The 20,633-nt window shown below is 36.4% G+C and overlaps 1 protein-coding gene across 1 annotated transcript in view; it reads right to left on the minus strand.

Annotated features, from left to right (window-relative positions):
* Positions 1 to 20,633, minus strand: part of LOC110445159 (zinc finger SWIM domain-containing protein 6-like) — a 48,842-nt gene that overhangs the window by 11,926 nt on the left and 16,283 nt on the right. The window contains exons 2-4 of the mRNA XM_021489601.1: positions 17,883 to 17,976; positions 11,986 to 12,113; positions 9,549 to 9,692 (exon numbers count right to left, since the gene is read on the minus strand). Of these exons, the coding sequence (XP_021345276.1) occupies positions 9,549 to 9,692; positions 11,986 to 12,113; positions 17,883 to 17,976 (366 nt within the window). The remainder of the gene's footprint in view (positions 1 to 9,548; positions 9,693 to 11,985; positions 12,114 to 17,882; positions 17,977 to 20,633) is intronic.

Raw genomic sequence — 20,633 nt, forward strand, 5'->3', positions numbered from 1 at the left:
CAGCGAGTTTCAGCATCCACATGATGAGAGAACCGAGAATATGCGTAACAGCATCCACATGATGAGAGAACTGAGAATACGTAATCACGTTTATGTCTCAATAAAAAATTATAGTACATAACTGTTAAAGTTCTCCTGGTGATTCCTGGTCAAAGTTTCGTACTAAAAATCGAACTTTATTTTGGAGACATGATACACCTTGTGTACATGCCATACACACGTGTACATGTGTACAAACCACTTCAGTTAAATGAAACGACATAGGTCTGTCATTTTCCGAGACGTTTTTAGGTAATAACTGTCAACTTATCACTAATGTTAACGATTCTTTGTAAGAGAATGAGAACGCTAGTGAATGTAGAATCACTGCCACAAATTGATCACTGTAGGAGTGTAACACTAAGTGGTTCAGGCAATGTAAAACACTCCCTACTACATGTACTATAATATCAAGCATTCCTGAATACTGTATTACAATACTCCCATACACTATAATATGAGAGCATACTTGAATGGTATAATATTACATTTCCAAACAGTAGAAAATCACTGCACTCTCTATTTATACTATATTACAATCTTCCCTAATACTGATATCAAAGTTTTACTTTCTACACAAACAATGTATGTACATATTAAACAAGTCACAACGTTTCCAGACGGACTGGTCCCTTTGTCAAGCAATGACAATCCTTCCTAATACTGCAATATCACAGCACTCCGTAATACTATAATATTACAATGTTCCCAAATTCTATAATATTACAGCATTCCAAAATACTATAATATTACAACGTTCCCAAATATTTCCATACAAACATTCAAAGCGAACACAGAACTTGTTCATTAGAGTTTTTTAATGTGTTTTTGTATCTAGAGACTTAAATATTGTACACATTACCTGGGTATTATATACACAAACTTCAGATAACAGTGTATATTGGACTGGTATGGGTATCCCGTAAAAACAACACTTGATCAATTTACAGTATAATAAAAAAGACAGATAATAATTTTCTACTGTGTTATCTAGTTACCCAGACAAACAACGCTGACCAGTACCTTATAGTTATCAAGGGCGTTATTCTGGGCCATTGTGTCAACAATACTAGTGGCCACTATGTGGCTGTAATGCATTGTGCCAATGACATAGGTCCTGACTGATTTCCTGCTTCATTACACTGTCAAATTACCTCCCCTTTCATCGCCTCCAATACAAACAGCTTTATCTGCACTTTCATCTTCCTTTTTACTCAAAGAAAAGAATCTACAGAATACAGTGTAGAACTACCTGTGTGTAGTCAAGGGTGTGATGGAATACGACAGACCATCAACATCAACCTTTGTCAATCAGAATCTAATTTATCATTGTTTGACGATGCATCAGGCATACACTAATTTTATGGACGGAAAAGTAAGAAAATTGTCAACCCCTGTCAACAATCTGAAAAATGGCATAGACAGAGATGATTAGAGAGCTGCACTGCAGGGGAGTGAACTTTTCCAGGAAATACCATCACCACATCGTCCCACACCTTTCCGATGTCTGTCAATGCCTTAGTCACCGTCTGATGAATGAGTCAAGTCAAAGGTCAACTATAAAGGTCATCATGCTTTCCATTAAAGGTCATTTGAGGTCAACTGAGGTTGTCATGGTCACAATATGAATACTGAGTAGCTGAAGCGTTCTATTAAAATTCACAACACAGAGATAATCTATTTAAACAAACTAGAAAATTTAACTCGATGTTATACAATGAATTTAAACATTTTGCTCACGTTAAACAAATTTGTGCACAATAGCGATTCTGTAACTGCTTTTCACGTGAACGAAACACATTATTCCTCCTCAATACAATCCCTGGCAGCTGAATCATCCAATTAAAAGGCAACAGTAAGTTTTCACCTAAGCCTAGTTCGAAGATTTTTAATGAATTCTGCATACCTCATAGGCAATTTTTCAATGGCCTTGCCTAAAATAAACTAATGAATGTTGACGAAACATTCAACTCATGTGTACCAAGCGTGTGAGGCCACTAACATTATTGGCACAATACAAATCGCATTTCCAAACAATTCACAAATGTCCTCTTTGAAAGAAAGAAAAAAAGGAATTTACATAGACGGACTAGCCTAGAATGGGTAATACTAATGCTATAGTTGATAGCTTTGCACTTTGACAAATCCTGCTTTACCACTGTAATCTTGATCACTGTACTAAGGAGTTTTCTCCCATGAACAATAACCCAAAACATTTTTCTCAGGATTGCACGGTCGATGGAATCCAATACTCCTTAAAGAACAAAACATCAAAACTCCTGGGGTAAGACCAATCACCTTAGTTCAGTCGAGTGTTCATGGTCAGATAACTGGCATTCCCAAGAACAGTGGCACTTGATAGAAATTGGATTTTATTCTGTAACACAAGAAAAGGCTTAACAGACCACTGGCCAAACCTTATGCACAAATTGAGTTATTCTTACAGACAACTAGCATGATCCGTTACAAAGTACAGCTCAATGAAATCATGCATTTAAAACAGATTTGCATTTTATTCAAAACAGGAGTTGTTTTGTGTAACTGGTTCAATGTAAACAGGTAGACTATCTCGCAATAGTATTTTTATCCAATTCAAACAATTACAGAGCATTTATCCGTGTGCTTTTAACCGGAATAAGATAGCCACTAGTTAAAATATCTCAGTCATAACACCTTATCTCGTGGTTGTTGAAACTTAAACTCGTTAGCTAAGTACAGGTGCAAACGTCATTGAAAAACACACGGAACTGGGATCTAAACAATCCCCTCCTGACACTAGTGAGCTGAGTCAATCCAGAGAAATACATGTAACTCAATCCAGCATAAATCTTGTTTAAACAGAACAACAATGACAGCCATAAAACTGGAATCAAATCAATATGCATACTTGCCAAGTCTCCTTATTTGGAGAGGAAGCCTCCTAACATTTTACCTTCATTAAAGACATCTGAAATTTGCATAATTGCTCTACATTTGACTTTTGAAATTTGCATATTTCTAAATTTTTCACCACAATTATGTATACTTTTGCTCATTTTAAAATAATTCAATGCATAGCTGAACTATGACGTTTGTCAAGTACGGGTCATTATAAATACTTTTTTAACTCTTTTACCAAATATGAGAATTTTGGTACCTGTTAGATATTCTTTGATAAATTTAGCAAGAAATTATACGATGCACTTCAAGTTTATACATCATTTGTCTCTGACTAGGCATAATAAATATTGTCTGTGTATTATTAGTGTTGAACACACTCTTGACAAGTTATTCAATTCCTGATCAAAATACTCATAACAACACAAATATATTAAAAAAGTGAATGTTTATATAAAGAAATTCAATTTTATACCTTCACAGCACACAAACATGTTCCTATTATTCGATATCTGCCGAAATGTGTACCAGAGTCTGTTAGAATGGGGTGACTGAGTTCTATGGAACTAGTGCCAACACAAGCCTACCTTGTGTATACATCCAGATAATAAAATGTCAACAGTAGGATTACCTTCACACAACACCACTCCTAAAGGTACAAAGTAAATTTGAGATTTTATATTGAGTTTTTAGATTTTCAGGGTACACTTGTCCAGTTTATCATTAGGTGGATCCCTTTACTAGGGTTACCGTGACCCTACGACCTGTAATTATCTCCCCTGATGTGGTAAACCACACTGACGTCAGTGTAGTCAAGTGTGCCCATGTTCGTAAAGGAGGGTATAAGATAACTTTCCTACCATAAGAGATGAATCTCCGGTGAAAAATGATCACTTCCTTTCTATACAATTTATAAACAGTTGCTGAAGGATTGATAAGATAAGTGTTTTATGTACTAACATACCAACTTTTTCATGGAAAGACATGTGCACATTAGGTGTTTTCATCAGATGAACAATTAATCAATGTCAAAAAAAAATTGCATAGAAGTGAATGATAAAAATTGCCCAAACAATCCCCCTTGCCCCACCCCATTTGGTAACAAGCTATGTATTTTTTGTAACAAATTTTGTGTATTTATTAGTATTCACAGCCTTCGAACCACTTAAAGATAAAATCATAATTCAATCACATTACTCCTGAAGAAAATAAAAGCCACAGGTTTTTAAAAAATGTTTTGATGACATGGTTTTACATTTTCTTATCCGGGAATTTCCATAAACGGACAAAATTTTGAATGATGAGGGGAAAAAAGGATCATACATTGGTATGATAATTTATCAAGAATGAATCTGTTTACGCACTCTATATGCTAAAAGCCAGAAAAGTGATCGTTTAATTTAGCTAAATGAGTTTGTACCCCGAGGGATGCATGTACCGTCTGGCGACTGTTTAGTCGCCTACAGAACACTTCCTCCACTGGGGCCTCTTAGGGCTGAAATCAAGTCTGTACAAGACCATCAACATTGTATCAACTTTACCAAGCCATAACCTTTTTGTTTTTATATAAAATTGTGGCCAGGATTGCTAACATATGTAGACCAACCACTGTACTGTATGCCCGACTACATGTACTTAAACATGTGGCACAGGGGAGAGAGCAAAACAGAATATCTAATTTACCATCAAAATCAATGGTCATGTGGAATCTACGGTTCAACATAATGCGGTATGGCTGGGTGTCTTAATGTCATCAGATAACAGTAGGAAACGGAGAAAAAGTTGAGGTGTAACAGGCGTTTGCATGGTGTGTGACACTTGGGGTACGGAGAAGCCTGCACACTCTTACTAATCTAATCTGTGGAAGCACATAGAACTGATAGGACTGTAGACCTCTACAGATGGCTGACTGCCTGGCTCAGGCTATATACTGGTGGACACAGTAAGTACATATAACTCGGGGAAAGCCACAAAGCCAATAGGTACAGCCTCAAGTACACGGCACTTGAACACAGGGATCCATACTTTTCCTTCTCCCTCCAGGGCCCTGCACGTTACACATCTAAGCACAGGACACCAGGCACTCATGGACCGGAAACATGATCTGCCCTCAACAACCTGGCACCAAAGGGCCACCCTGGTGATCAACCTGCCATCGTGACCAATCCAAAGGACATGGGGTTGTGAGGATAAGCTATGACCTCACGGGATACATCACATGACCACTTACCGCAACAGGAATTCTCGCTTGTTTTTTTTATATTTTTTTAAGAAAGTTGTGAAGACTTGTGCTGATGAGTAGGAAATGGACTTGCCAGAGCTAGCACATTTTGACGTAAACCCCCTCTGGGATTTCTGATGCAGTTACATTTCCATATGTCTGCCTAATGTAAACTAGGGAGAGTGTTTTTGGTCTGGAGCTTAGCGAGATCTGCAGGCCATCACTACAGCCTTTACCGTCGTCATCATTTTGGTATTGGAAGTTGCTGAGAACAGGACTTGACCTGGACTTGATGATACACAAAATTCTGCGGGCATTCGCCAATTAAAGCGTGGCATTAGGTACACTCCGCTTATAACACAGGGATACACACTAATTCCTGTGTCTAGTGTTGATATTAAAGTATTTCCAGTTAAAACGAACAAGATGTTTGGAGTTTGTACCAGGGCAATATTGATAAGGTCCAATCAACGATATAGGGTGTGCTTTGCTTGCCTAGATCATCCTGACCTTTCTGGGGGGTTCCAAAGATTCGGAGAGCCAGCCTCCCAAATCCTCCCCCAAGATCTATTTGATGTGGTCGTCTGTAAGTTTAGCATCACTGTGCTACGGTACTACCTTTTCTTCTCATCATAACTAGCAGCAAATATGTTAACGTTTGTATCGACATGTACTGATCAGGGAATATTGCCCAGTGGCCTGGATCAGTGCAAAACTGTAAAGCAGAGAGACATAAAAGATACTGGTTTGGTGTGTCCCTACATAAACAGGCTAATTACTACCCCATTACAGCTAGTTCCTTTTGGTGTCTACGTTCACCACAGCTATTTACCATCTGTGACCAAGCACAATTTTTCCCGACTAAATAAAGGCAAACTTGACGACATGCTGCCGTCACAGGCCACTGTATCTCTAACAAAGTTTAACCATGCTTTATAAAGTACCAAGAACAAATATCGTTAACCAAGAACGACCATCTCTAAACAAGTACAACTTACTTGCTGCCCGTTAAATCTTTGGCGTGCTGGGCACAAACAAAGTCTCTACACCTGTCTACTTTTTGCCCTTCTTAGTAATGTCCCCCATGAGGGAAGCATTTAGTACTATCACCTTAAACAGTCATTTTTTTGCTCAGTTTTACAGCCAAATACAGGCTGTTTCCCCTAGCTAAAAAGTGCCTTATTTTCCCAAAATGAACAAAAATGAGCAATACATTCCCAATTTAAATAAAATTAATGCTAAAAAAAATCCCCAATTCATAAAGGAAGAAGTTGTTGTCTTATCAGGTAAAAACACACACACTATTAAATCAACCTTAACCAAGTACAACAACCAAGTACAACCATCCGTAAACAAAAATGACCGTCTGCTACCAAGTGCAGCCAGTATTAACCATGTACAGCCAACCACATACAGTCTCATTCATAACAAATACATGTACAGCCTATCATAACCAAACAACTATCTCAATACAACCATCATAGCACAGTGCACCTATCCCAAATACAACCTGCTATGACCAAACCCAGCCATCCCAATTAGGCACAACTATCATTAGCGGATTGCACCTATCCCTGTCCAAATAAAATATCAGCAGTCTGCAACACAAATTCTGGACATCTATACCAGAAAAGCTACGATGCCATCCATCCTTTTGTAACATGAAACTTCACTGAAGAACTCCGTAAAGACTCTGTCTGGGGCTGCTAGTCTTAACACATATGGTATACAGAGCAGAGGTAAGTTTTTTCCCTAACCCTAATTAAATCCTCTACTTCAATTTTTTTTTTAAGCTGTTCTCCCCAAAAAAATGGTGACCTGAAGACTTTAATAATTAATCTTGGCTACTTGAGCAAATGTTGTGTAGCTTTTCAAGCTTCTGAAAAAATGTCTACATCCCACTTCAGACAATTATGCTTTATTTATTTTTTTAAAGTCATTAAGCCAAAACTGAAGACTTGAAACTGATTTATCATGGTTACTTTTTGTTAAAGAGTAAGAACAACAGATAAAGGTCATCACTCAGACCATAATAAAGGTGGCAATCTTATAAGACTTATTAAACAATGTGTACATATCTTTTTGTGGTTAAATACATCTGCTTTTTATCTAAATGAAATCAATACAATGTTAGAAAAATCAGAATTCGAACAGTAGCACAAAAATTGGTCTGATCGGTGCAGTTTCAAAAATAAAAGGTGAAATTATTTATACTAGAAAGCACTAGTAAAGTCCCGACAGAAATGAACTGGTTTGTGTTAGGTTCTAACCTGAAAATGATCTACTGTCGATTATTAGGGGGTGTTTAACATGACATTGCTGAACTAGTGACAACACTCGAGCTATTTTTCTGTATTTCCCAGTAAAACACTTGACATTACTCTAATGTCAAAATTTAACAAACAGTAATATTTCTGACAAGTGCAACAGTAAGTTCAAACTATTGACAGATTGTCTACAAAAAGGAAATTCTTCAAAATAAAAATTTCATCTCATTTCTTTAAGGCTTTAGGAAACTTGAGCAAATTACCTCAAAGTTAATACGACTATTCATCTTAATCTTCGCCCTAAATATTTAACTTTTTTCTAAAATTCTTTCTGAAAGGCAATTTTCTGTCTGATTTCCTCTGCAATCATCTTAGAAAGTTCAACCACTTAAAAATATTGCTATCTCCTAAGATAAAAAGAGGCAGATTTGAGCAAATTGAACATTTTATATACCCCATACTTCTCTAAATGCTTTTTTCACATCAACATTTTAACATCAAACGTAAATAGGCCTATACAATATACACAACAGCCAATTGTAAACTATTACATTTTTTTTACGCTTAACTGAGAACAGTTCCTTTTATCAATGACAAATGCGGCCTATGGTAGGGTTGTACGTACCTCTATAACTTCCATCTGTTACTTCTTAATGTCGTCGGTATTTTATAACATTTGATAAAGAAGTTTATCTGGCTGGGTGACTTTATTGTATACGTTTACACAAATAAAAGTTAAAATGTATAGCAAGTCAGGCTTTCTTTTATGATTACGAATATTTTCATTACTTAGATCTTATCAAAGAGTGGGATATTCTTGACTGGTTCCATTTATCTATAGAAATAGCCTGACTACAGGGCATTAGTGCCGTACAACTGCCCGGTACCAAAGTCGCCTATTTAAGCACTCATTGTCGATTTTAATTTACCTCAAATGATTGGCTTTTTATGGCAGTTGTTTGGCTTTTTTTGTCCAGAATAGGGGTTACTTTCATCGTCAGATTCTCAGATCTTCATCTAGAGGTGTATGGTTTTTCTTACACAATGAATGACTTTGAAAAGCGTAAAATGAGTTAGGCAATTGGTCTTTTCAGATAAGGATTTCACCAAGAGGAACACTATACAAATGTACACAATCGCACCAGTCAGGAAAAAATTCTTCATATTTAGCCCTCCAAACAACACAGAATTGATGTATTTTCAACTTGATCACCCCTGCTTTAAGCACACATGGGGCTACAAATCAAAGAAAGGGTTAGACCAATCTTTAAATTTGAGGTAAAGATTCCATCAAATTTAATGTGAAAAAAGCATGACTTTACTGTTTAGGATTTGTCATTAAAAAGGCTGAAGACTATTTTACGGGCATGTTTCGCAGACAGTCTTAAGAATGACTGGAGACAGTGTACAGCCAACTTCACAGACATCACACCTACTGGCCATCAAAAACACACTCGTCTTAACCTCACTCTACCGTAAAAGTATTGAGGGAATGCCAAACGTTATGACCGTGTAGTCCAAAATTCATATACACGCCACTTAAACCTGATCCTTCGATATCAAGTTTACAATGAATAAACGTACAGGTTTTCTCCTTAGGATTTCAGAGGCAGCTGATTCATTTGAAAATGGATACTAAAAAAGTACATGACTGGCATAGAGATAAACAAGATATTTTTTTATAAATGTAAAATGTCTTCTGCCCAACTTTGTATATCAGTACATTGATTGTATCAGTTTCAGACTCAGGCCTGCAGTATCTGTTTCATACACAACACACAAACATAACAATCTACCTTGAATTCCCATGCACAAAGAATAAAAAAAAAAATCCAACAAAATTTGTGCTTTTAACTCATTCACCCCTGTAGACACATTTGAACTCTTCTGATTCAAATGTTGGAATAGTTCATTATGATATATCGGGGGTGAATAAGTTAAATATTGCACCAAATTATGAATACACGATTTAGAATATTATGGACGCACCAATTCCTCAATACACTTATTTGTTTAATTTTGATAATGTGCTTAAATCCGATTGCTCTAAAATAAGAATATTTACAGTATGTTACTGAACTAGGCCCAACTTTCTATTTTTTATGGTATTGTATTAAAAAAACACACACAAAACATAACAATACCTGGAAGAAGATTGATCTCTGACTTTGCACATAAAATTTCATCAGCTATTTTCTGCGCAGTTGGAAGGACCTCTGAGTGATGTTCTGCTATTAAATACTGCGCAAACTTTTGCAGTTGTTCCCGGCTCATCTGTAAAAGTGTTTCTGCAAAGGAAAGGAAAAATAAATATCAACTGTTACTACCAGTTACTGATCTATAAACTTTCAAAAACAATAAACATGTAAAGGGAAACTTCTGCATAACATACATCAATAAAGTATATTACACTCATCCTAATATATTTTGTGCCAAAATCGTTCTAACAATTTCTTTCCCTGATGTGTGCTGAGGGAATATGGTCTGTAACTGACCTTTATATACAGGCTTGATTTGAAACAGTCAAACCTGTGTTAGGAGACCACCCTTCGGAAGCCAAGAAAACGGTCTCTTAACAAGGGTGGTCTCTTGATACAAGTTCAATCACAATAAAATCACTACAACCGAGGAACACTTAAATTGGTCTCTTAATGCAGGTGGTCTATTATTACAGGTTCAATTCAAAACGAAATTATGACCTCTCTATAAAGACCAGCCGACAGTGATGACCACCGTGGCTGATCTGTTCTGTTCCCTGAAATTTCATAATGAACTATTCTAACCTTTGAATGTGAAGAGTTCAAATGTGTCTTCAGGGGTGAATGAGTTAATGTATAGTGAATCAGTATCAACCTGACAAATGTTGTTTGATAACTGGGTTCCTTTTAATATTGTAGTACACAAAGGATATTATATGTTATATGGATATATAAAAGTGTAAACCACTTGACGAGAGGGTCTTAATACATTAAAATATCCAATTTTGAAAAGAAATCAAAAGACAGACAGGGGCCAGTATCTGACTGAGATGCACCAAAAGAAGTTTTTAGCGTCATATCAGAGTTATATTGCCTGAAGTTACGGGGCTTGACTGATCAAGCAATACAAAATGTAGAAAATTAATCAAAGAGTTATGTTACTGAGATCATCTCCCAACCAATGTCCAATGCTACACGTCTTTTTCCAGTCTTGCAATAGAAAAAACATTCTATATTTGTTATCGACTCATCATGCCAAGTAAGATATTCTATTGCAAAATACATGTTGGCAATAAAGGTATTTAGAGATGCATACATATAATGACTTGAAGTTAATTTATTTATGATTGTTCTTTATAAAGGGATGATTATGATATTTTATAACATGTAAACGGCTATTGCACCCATTACCACTCTGAAACTTCCTGAAAACTGGTGAAAATCAATAGGAAACCAGTGGAGTGAAGTCAATGTTCCAAAAGAGCCAGTAATTTCTGGTAACAACGGCAATTTACAACCAAAATAAACAATGGTATTCTAATGAGTAGTGATGAGAAATTGTACAGAACTAAACAGGTCAAACGAAGTATACAGACATGTCTGGGATAAGGTTAAACCATTCATTCATTATTTTCCCTTTCAGTAATTTTTTCTTTCATTTTGGATATGTGGGGTCATTCTAGCCCTTTCATGAACTGTGTTGTATTGATTGGGGCCGGTGGACCATGAATGTGGACCCGTTTACATCTCATTATCACTACACTGCATGTTAATGAGGCTGGCTCGATCAATGTGAACACATCCCTTCATGGAGGGTTCAATATTCGCCACACAAAAGTGGTGATCTATCAGATAGGAAACATTGTCCTGACTGACATCTGTGACAAGAGGAAATTAGATTTATCCATAATGATACAGAAAATGTCTTCAGTCATCAATTTTTAATTGCAAATTGGCAATAATTTTAATCCAAGATTATTTCTACACTTCTGGTGGGTTCAGTAGGTGGTAAAAACTAAGTCTGATTCTGCACCAACACCACGGTCAGTATAAACAGGTTTACACTGATACCTGACATAGGTAGTGATGTGTCAGTATAAACAGGTTTACTTTGTATCCCGACATAAAAACCCTGATGTGTCAGAATAGACAGGTTTACTTTGTACCTGAAATAGTGACCATGAGGTGTCAGTATGGACAGGTTAACTATGTACCTGACATAGTGACCCTGAGCAGGTGCCAGTATATACAGGTTTACTTTGTACCTGACATAGTGACCCTGAGGTGTCAGTATAGACAGGTTTACTATATCTGATATGAACCCTGATTTGTCGGTATAGACAGGTTTACTATGTAGCCGACATAGTGACCCTGAGGTGTCAGTATAGACAGGTTTAATATACCTGACAAAGTGACCCTGAGGTTTCAATATAGACAGGTTACTATGTACCCGACATAGTGACCCTGAGGTGTCCGTATAGACATGTTTACTATGTACCTGACATAGTGACCCTGAGGTGTCCGTATAGACAGGTTTACTATGTACTTTATATAGAACAAATGAAATGTCAGTATTGACAGGTTTCCTTAGGCATGTACATACCTGATATAGGGACCCTGAGTTGTACACTTTCGGCCTTTCGTATCCGGTATAAGGATAATGCCACCACATGTTTGCACCAAAATATATCCTTGTCTCCACAGCCACATTTTACTGAGGTAATTTTACACCTGGAAAGATACAAAAATACATTGGTTATAATAATATGGAATATAATACTTCATTATGTTTATCAGAATGTTCATAACAAACATTTATCTTTCAGATCACTATTTTTCTAGTAACATTCGTGTAATAATTTTTCTATGACTGAATAAAATCTACTAAGCATAGACATGGGGGCAGTAGGACTTTTTACGTCAGATGAAAACAGATTATTAATTTCCTGAACAAGGGAGTTCTGAAAGAGTACATGAAACTGACTCCACAGAGATCTCTTTGAAAATATTACTTCAAAACGACAAACTGACTCCAGGAATAAGTGCCAAGTCCCAATCCCAGTCCACCCCACACATTTATATTGATGTTTTCTGAGGGGGAGTCAACCATCACCGTGGAAACCAGACATCCCTCAGATCCATATTAGACCTTGCTCCAGCTTTGATCTAGAATAGTCTAATAGTGTATCTAGAAGTTGAAGGGTACCAGTAATTGTTTTCAATGTAAGCCTATAGGTGTAAATTAGCACCCTCAGATGACAAGATGGCTATCAGTGAACAGCTGTTTTAACTTCCAAATTTGAAGAGCACATGAGGTCTGCACAGGAGTGATATGACCTCCAACTTGGTTCTCTGCATTTCATTACTTCTCTTTCATTGATGTTTTTGAAATGCTTGTTTGATTCTACTATTTCACTAGCTAACATATACACATTGTATAACTACGATATAATGTAAAGATATTTTTCATGCTCTAATTTATTTTTAGGATTTTCAACTTCAAGCACGAAAACGTGTTTGGATTAGTGTAAGAGCATTCTAAAATGAAAACATGTTTCAGGAAAGTTTGATTTACAAACATAAAGGTCAGCATATCAAATAAACCTGGAAATTCATATTTAGCAGCAGTATTTATATTAATAATGCAATATTTATAAACAAGTTTCCCTACAGTGAAGGAAATTGCCCAATAACCAAAACATTGAAAAAACACTTAGTTCAAATATTAATTGTCAAGTTTCACTCATTAAAATCAAAAACCTGATAAATCACCACTAAATCACTTATACATTCATACACCTGTGATATAAATTGTAAAAAGTGAGGTGGCCTTAGTTATGGAGCATATGTTAGGAACACTTTGATGTGGTTCATAAGGAAATACTATATTTCTAGTCGGGCCAGGATTGAGGGATGACCTTGTCAGACCTAACTCATGAAACCCTCTATATAAGGCCCTTCACACCTGTGATATGTCATTTCAGTTTGTAGACTTTATGAGTAACCATCATTACCGCTACATTTATATGGCCTCGTCTCCTTTGATGATAATTACCACTGTTCACGTTTGTCTTTATATGTTTTATGTTAATATGAACTTGCTATATTTGAACGCAGAACAGCTGTGACATGTTTCATGTCTTCTTATTTCTATTTTATTTCAAAAAATTTTTTTAAGCTTTACATCATGATCACACTTCTTCATCAGCTATTTCTTGTTGTCTTTGAAATACGACCCCCACTAATTTATAGCTCTATATGACACTAATTATATAATAAAACAAAGCCAGATGGAGGAGGTTCCAGACACTAATTATATAATAAAACAAAGCGAGATTTGTGAAATTATATTGACTATGTCATCAATGCATTTTTCTTGGAACTTCAAATCGCTGTATCAACCCCCAGGCAAGATCTATACCTGTATTCTGATACAGCTGTACTTTTAACAAACTGTTATATGTCATATAGCATTTTCTGATTCTAAATCTCCATAATTCATACATTTTCCTTTCATTGCATCAAAGGACTTGAATTTCATTTGTAAAACCATAAAAAATATTGACAAATTGGAACATACTTTTTCATATACAGTCCATTTTTTTATTTTCACATGCAATATATGGCTATTTTTCCATGTAGCAGTACGTAGAATACATGTTTCTGATATATAGGTTACTGACAGCTACTGTTTTTATTGAGGATCTTTTTATACTGCTACGGATGTTATATGGGCATTGCCAAGTTTTAATTGAAAATAAATTTCTGGGCATTTTGAAAATGTATTGGATCAAACCGTTAAGTTCTGTCATACAGAGAGAACAAAACCTCACCATTATATGACACAGTTTATCCTATTTTATTGACAAAGATCAAAACCTGTGCACATGTTGTAACACAATCGTCCTGTCACAAAGACAGATGAAAATTTTACGAACATCTGTGACACAAATAGAGGCAGATACTGCACAAGCCTGTATGATGACAATAACTGGAAATATTCCATTTTAGATAAATTATTCTGTGAACGTGTTACTTACAATGAAAATATGGCCCCCATTTATATAATTAAATACATTTTTGTATATATGTATTTATGCGTGACCTAAATGTAGGGGAAAGTCGCACTGCAGGTTACCCACAGCTGCGAAAATGTCACACCTGGTGAGCGGAAACTTAGTGTCACGCTACGTAATTAGCGCATGTGTTTTACATGTACTGCAATAATATACTGCACATGCTAAACATGCTGGTGGGCGCTAAGTCTTATGACGAATGGATCAGTATGAGAGGAGCTTAACATGCTGGTGGGCCTCAAGTCTTACAATTATACAGATCTGTGCTAGAAGTGCATGTACAGTTCATGTGACTAGCAAGGGTGCTTCTGACATGTTACGTACAGATCATGCTCTATTATACTCTCTGCACAACAGGATTATGTCATAACAAAATTGAAGGCACGCAGCTAGTTATTTGATTGGTCTCGGTTGAAAAAAACCTGACCAATCGCTAGCTAGGATGATACCTGTCCTTTGAGGATCACAGAAGACAGACACCTGACTTCAAAGCCAGCCAATTTTACCTTACGCTGCCGAGGGATTCTTTTGATGTACAATTAAGGATCAAACTTGTCTTCCTGCCTCATCCAAAAGGAAGCGCACACTGAGCATTCAAATTTTTTTCATGACATATTCCAGGGGTGCAGAGAGCATACATGTAAGTAAGCGTTACTCCTGGATTATCAAGGATGGGTACGGAAGTACTTAAATCAGAATTTAGTTTAACTCTTAAATCGTAACTAATTGAACAAGCTAATCTGAGTATAAATGGCCGTATGTTACATCAAATATTAAATTGTAATCAATCAGATTGTCACAAACAGTTGTATCAGACAGTTGTACATTTTGATGGCTCATTTCTAACAGATTTGGTTCAAAATCAAATATACTGTTGAGATGAAATTTAATTTCCATAAAAAAAATATTTTTTTTAAAAATGAGACAGCTAAAAAATGGACTACAAAGAAATCAAAACTTGGTCTGTATGTAAATTATTCAAGTGGTACATGTACTAGTACATGTGTACCGAAAGAGGCTACTGTGTGAAGCAACCATAGTGAACTTGTTGCTTCCATGTGACCAGTTTTTTCATATATTATTTGCAGGAAAACCAACATGTATTCAACATAACATCATTTTATTAACCCTTTCACCCCTTATGTCACATTTAAACCTTACAATATTAAAGACTGGGCAAGTCCAATTGAAATATGTAGGGGTGAACGAGTTAGGTAGCATAAGAACAGAAAGGCAGGGATACACATACAATATCTGTTCCCCTAGCAGCTTTGTCTAGCATGTGTCTAGCATGTTTAAATTTTCTGCTACCTCCCCACAACATATGACTAAAAGTTAAACTGGTGCTGGGGATAATGTGTTACAGTACATAAATGCTTTATTCCCCTTATTAAAAAAAGTAAAGCAAAGAAATGTTGTTTTAAAATTCACATGCACTTATTTTCTTCCACAACCAAACTGTCGCAGTACTCTCAGTTTGAATGTTACAAATGTACGGACCATCCTTCCCACGTGTCTGTGATACCAACCCTCAAAACGTGCCTCACAATAGGCACATGTACAAGGTGCAACCCATTGTACCACATAATTATCTCCCCTGTTTTTATTTGTAAAACGACACAAAAATCTATATTCAAATAGAATTGCTCAGATAAAAGAGTTATTTCATCAATGAAAGACTTCTATCCATGAATACCCGATGAGATTCAAAAGAAGAATTAATTCTTGCATAAGTAATATGCTAGATGTTTAGGGTGGTCTAACATTGATTGTGAGGAGAAAAGAAATATAGGATTATAAGTTACCTTTTATCAAGTATTGCTCTACATAAAGGTACCGCAAGCCTACCTAAATCCTCAGTCTTATTTACTGCGGATTACAGAAAATTAAATGGGAAGCTATTCAGGGGAAAAAATGTCTCGCATGGCTTTTAATGCATCTGGGCAGGGCGTGTACAATGGGTGTACAATTGATTCTGTTGATCTAGACTGGCAATGGATTTCCAGTTCAGAAATGTCTCTGATTCACTGAATCCAGTTTACTTTAACTCTGTCATGTCAAGTCGGGAGCCAATTATAGAGCTGGTGCATTCCACTGTTAATTCATCAAACAGCTTGGCTTTAACGATCATTTCCAAGGACCCCAGATCAATAGGGAAACACAAGATTTATATAATCCTTGTTCAGTGCCCATACATTTGGCTCCCACTCTTTTGTACTGCTAAGCATCCCTGTGGCCCAGTCGACTAAATAACAAGTGCTTGAATGACATTGATCAGATCCTGTTCTCCGGTGTGATTTATTATAAATCTTGACGACTGTAATGTGCTCTGATTCACATATTCATTATAGCGTATAAAAAGAAGGGAACTGCAAGATCCTTTCAGACGCCAGCATGAAAGGAACTCATTTCTTACACACACAGTAACTACATCCAAGTAGAAGAATCCGTAATAACAGTCCTAGTGATCAAAAGATGTCATGTATCCTTGGATTCGTATTTTACGTTTTCCAAAGGTACTATGTTATCCAGTTTCATATCATTATCGTTCACCGGGGATTGCATAACATCTTTCTTCTTTAAGCGATTGGAATTAATGACATGCAAAGAAACTCGCAAAGAGTTTGCCTGACACAGCATTCAGAGTGGAGAATATTATACTTCCCCATTTAGTAATGCCAAATACCATGAAATTCTGCCATGCTCACAATCAAAGGTTTTTTTATGTTGCAGTGTTAGGTGTATGGACGTGGACATAAAACCAGTGTGTAGTGAGTATAATAAAGGTAGCCTTCATCCTAATTAAGGTTCAACCACCTATTATAGTGTAACCAACATTTTTCATCTGATTTCCTCCATTTCAAAGAACCTAGTCAACTATGAAGAAACACTTCTGCGCCTCATCGACTGCTAAAGGTTCGGAGAACTGGACAATGATTCCAGTCTTCCCAGCAACCTTTGGCACAGCGGGCCAATGTGTGGAGGTCTCACAACCTGCTGCCACACGCCAGCCATAATACTACATGTAATGTGCACTGTTGCATCATACCAGCATATAATGCAAAATTGATACGAAAAGAGGCAGGCAAGATGGGGAAGCACTCTATCATGATGTGAATTTAATATACATGTTTTATACATTTATTACCACTGATGCGCTTATGCCTGCAAATATCGATGAATTTGCCAGAAATTAGATCTATATGCAACATAGAATGAAACAGGAGCCACCCTTCATTGCAAGCAAGGCAATGCAATAGCATGGCCTCTCTGGTGTGTTGTCATGGAGAACAATATTAATTGGCTCAAATACAAGAGCCATCAGGATAATTATTAATATCTGCAATATTTATGGTGAAATGGTAAAATTTTACTCAGTCAAGATATATGCCAAGGACATCCCAAGGTCACCATTAAAACTTACCTATCAAAGTTGATAGACACTTGATATGTATTGTCTGGCTCCGTGGTATACAAGGGGTTGGCAGGTTCTGTTACTGTCCCACTAAGGTGAAATCCTGAAAACACAAAAACATTATTTATTATTCCTATCATCAAGATACCAGTAATGTTAAGAAATTATTTTCTCTTTTACCTTATTTGACAAACTTAATCATTTGTATAAGCAACATGTAAATTGGATTTTTTTTCTATGAAAAACACTGATATTTTACAAGTTGAAAATATGTTGAAAACTATTACCAAGGTATATTTTACACACAAGAAGCTACAATATGGTAGCATTAACTAAGACAGCAGATGTATTCTTTATTTGGCCTAATAAATAATTCTTCAGCCAGGTGTATACATTTACAATGCAAAGTTTAACAGGCTTAACATAACAAAACGTATGTCCTCATCCTGTTACATAAACAAATCGTTATTTTACAATAACTATGAAACGACAGCACGTCCGATGTTGGAGTTGAACCCTGGACGCCTTGGTGTAAGGCTAGAGCGCTATCACGGCCCACAACCCATCACTCGTTACTTTACAATAACTATGAAACGACAGCACATCCGATCATGTGAACCCTGGACGCCCTTGTGAAAGGCTAGAGCGCTATCACGGCCCACAACCCATCACTCGTTACTTTACAATAACTATGAAACGAAAGCACGTCCGATCATGTGAACCCTGGACGCCTTGGTGAAAGGCTAGAGCGCTATCACGGCCCACAACCCATCACTCGTTACTTTACAATAACTATGAAACGACAGCACGTCCGATCATGTGAACCCTGGACGCCTTGGTGAAAGGCTAGAGCGCTACCACGGCCCACAACCCATCACTCGTTACTTTACAACCAATCTCATTTTTTTAATTTAAAACACCTAGTACATACAGGCTTGTGTTACATGCCCTCTTACGGTATATACAATGTATGTAGATGTCTGGGACATAAGCTAGCCCTTGTTCGTAGTGGATTCAATTGAGGAGTGGGTCCAGGGAAGGGCCTTGGTAGGGGAACAAGGGGTGCAACAAGCAGTGTCTATGTTTTGTTTTTCTGTTTGAAAATTTGATGGCTTCACCTGTGTACTAGTTGTCTATAGGTAGCTACGCGCCTGGATGTGTAAGTTTTATTTATAGATATTACTGTTATATCAAATTATTAATCATAATAAGGACAGGACTGTATTTCCTTGGGACATTCAGGCCCATACAATATACAGAACACATGTGTCCATAAGCTGTACTCAAAAGTACAGCACATCTAATTACCAGCATCAACACAGGTGTCAACGTAGGTATATTTCTTCAATAATACTTTCAAGGGGTCTACATAGATCCAATGGCCAAAGAAATATACAATATAGGTAATTGTATCAAATTTTTATCAAACAAGTTTTAATTTTCTTATTCATGTAGATTAAAGATTACAATTCTTACAGCAGATGTTTATCATGGAGATAAAACCACTAATTATCACAGGAAATATCAACTGTGACAAACCGTGCCAATGACACTTTCAGGATGAAAAGGACGTCAGACAAAATATTTGATAAGTTTATATATATCTGGTATTGGAAAAAGAGGGCGGAGAAAGGAGTTAAGGAGGGGCAACAGTTTGTATTCACACAGGAAACTGGGATAAGGAAGAGGATTAATGTGCAATTAACACTTTAATGTTGTAGGAAATGTTACTGACATCTACATCCCTCACTTTTAGATCTTTTATAAGTAAACGTGGTCTGTTTTTCTTCTTTTTTCTTTTTTCAAATACACAACAAATCCCTTACTGCCATAATCTCTCTAGTACAGTAGATGACTTAACTCAAATAATAATAGCCACAATCCATGATGAACGTCCACATATCTAGAAATAATCATATCATTTGACCGTCATTCATGGGCAGTCAACCTGACCTCATTTCAGGAGAATAAACAGTGGTGATTTTTTGCCTGACAGAGACAGTCTACCATACAATAGTACTGATGTATCTCCCCATGACTGTGTATAGACAAATAATGACTTTTTAATAGGAAACTTGTCACTACAAAGTAGTACATGTACGTACACTTATGTTTACCCTCCGAGGGCGTTTGAGTGCATGTGGCCGAGAGACCTGTATTGTAAGTACAGTACATGTACATGAACTCTTGCATTGCTGACTGTTTATATATACAGACAGTATGTCATGAGAAAAACTATCAAGTATATGTACATGTCAATTGTCAACTAAACAATATCGTCAATCTTGCAATATAAAATAACCAAATTTCCTCATTTTACATACTTTGGATTATCAAAGAAACAAGTAATGAAGTCCGTTTCAGATTATTAAGTAATAAATTCCCATTATTAAGAAAACAGTTTCTACAAAATACGGATTTGCTTTAAGATGCAACGTTAAAAATTACGCCACTATTTCCTGCATGTTTCACTTTAAAATGAAACAAATCCCAAAAATGACAGGTAAGTGTGCTCTGACACTTTCCTTTGTCGTAAATGCCTAATTTGCTCGGTAATTCTGACACAAGTGTGCAGATTTACAATTAGGAAGTCTTTGTGATTTGAGAGAAGTGGTGCACTATATTTAAATGTCAATTGTCACAATATCATTATAGCAGAAATGTGGAAGTCACAAAGAGCAATATACAAAATAATCGGAGTTGGGTAATAAACGAGCCCTGCACTAATGCTCACCTATACCATTGAGTACAATACCTGTC

Source organism: Mizuhopecten yessoensis, unplaced genomic scaffold, assembly GCF_002113885.1.
Source record: "Mizuhopecten yessoensis strain PY_sf001 unplaced genomic scaffold, ASM211388v2 scaffold2091, whole genome shotgun sequence".
NCBI classification, from domain to species: domain Eukaryota; kingdom Metazoa; phylum Mollusca; class Bivalvia; order Pectinida; family Pectinidae; genus Mizuhopecten; species Mizuhopecten yessoensis.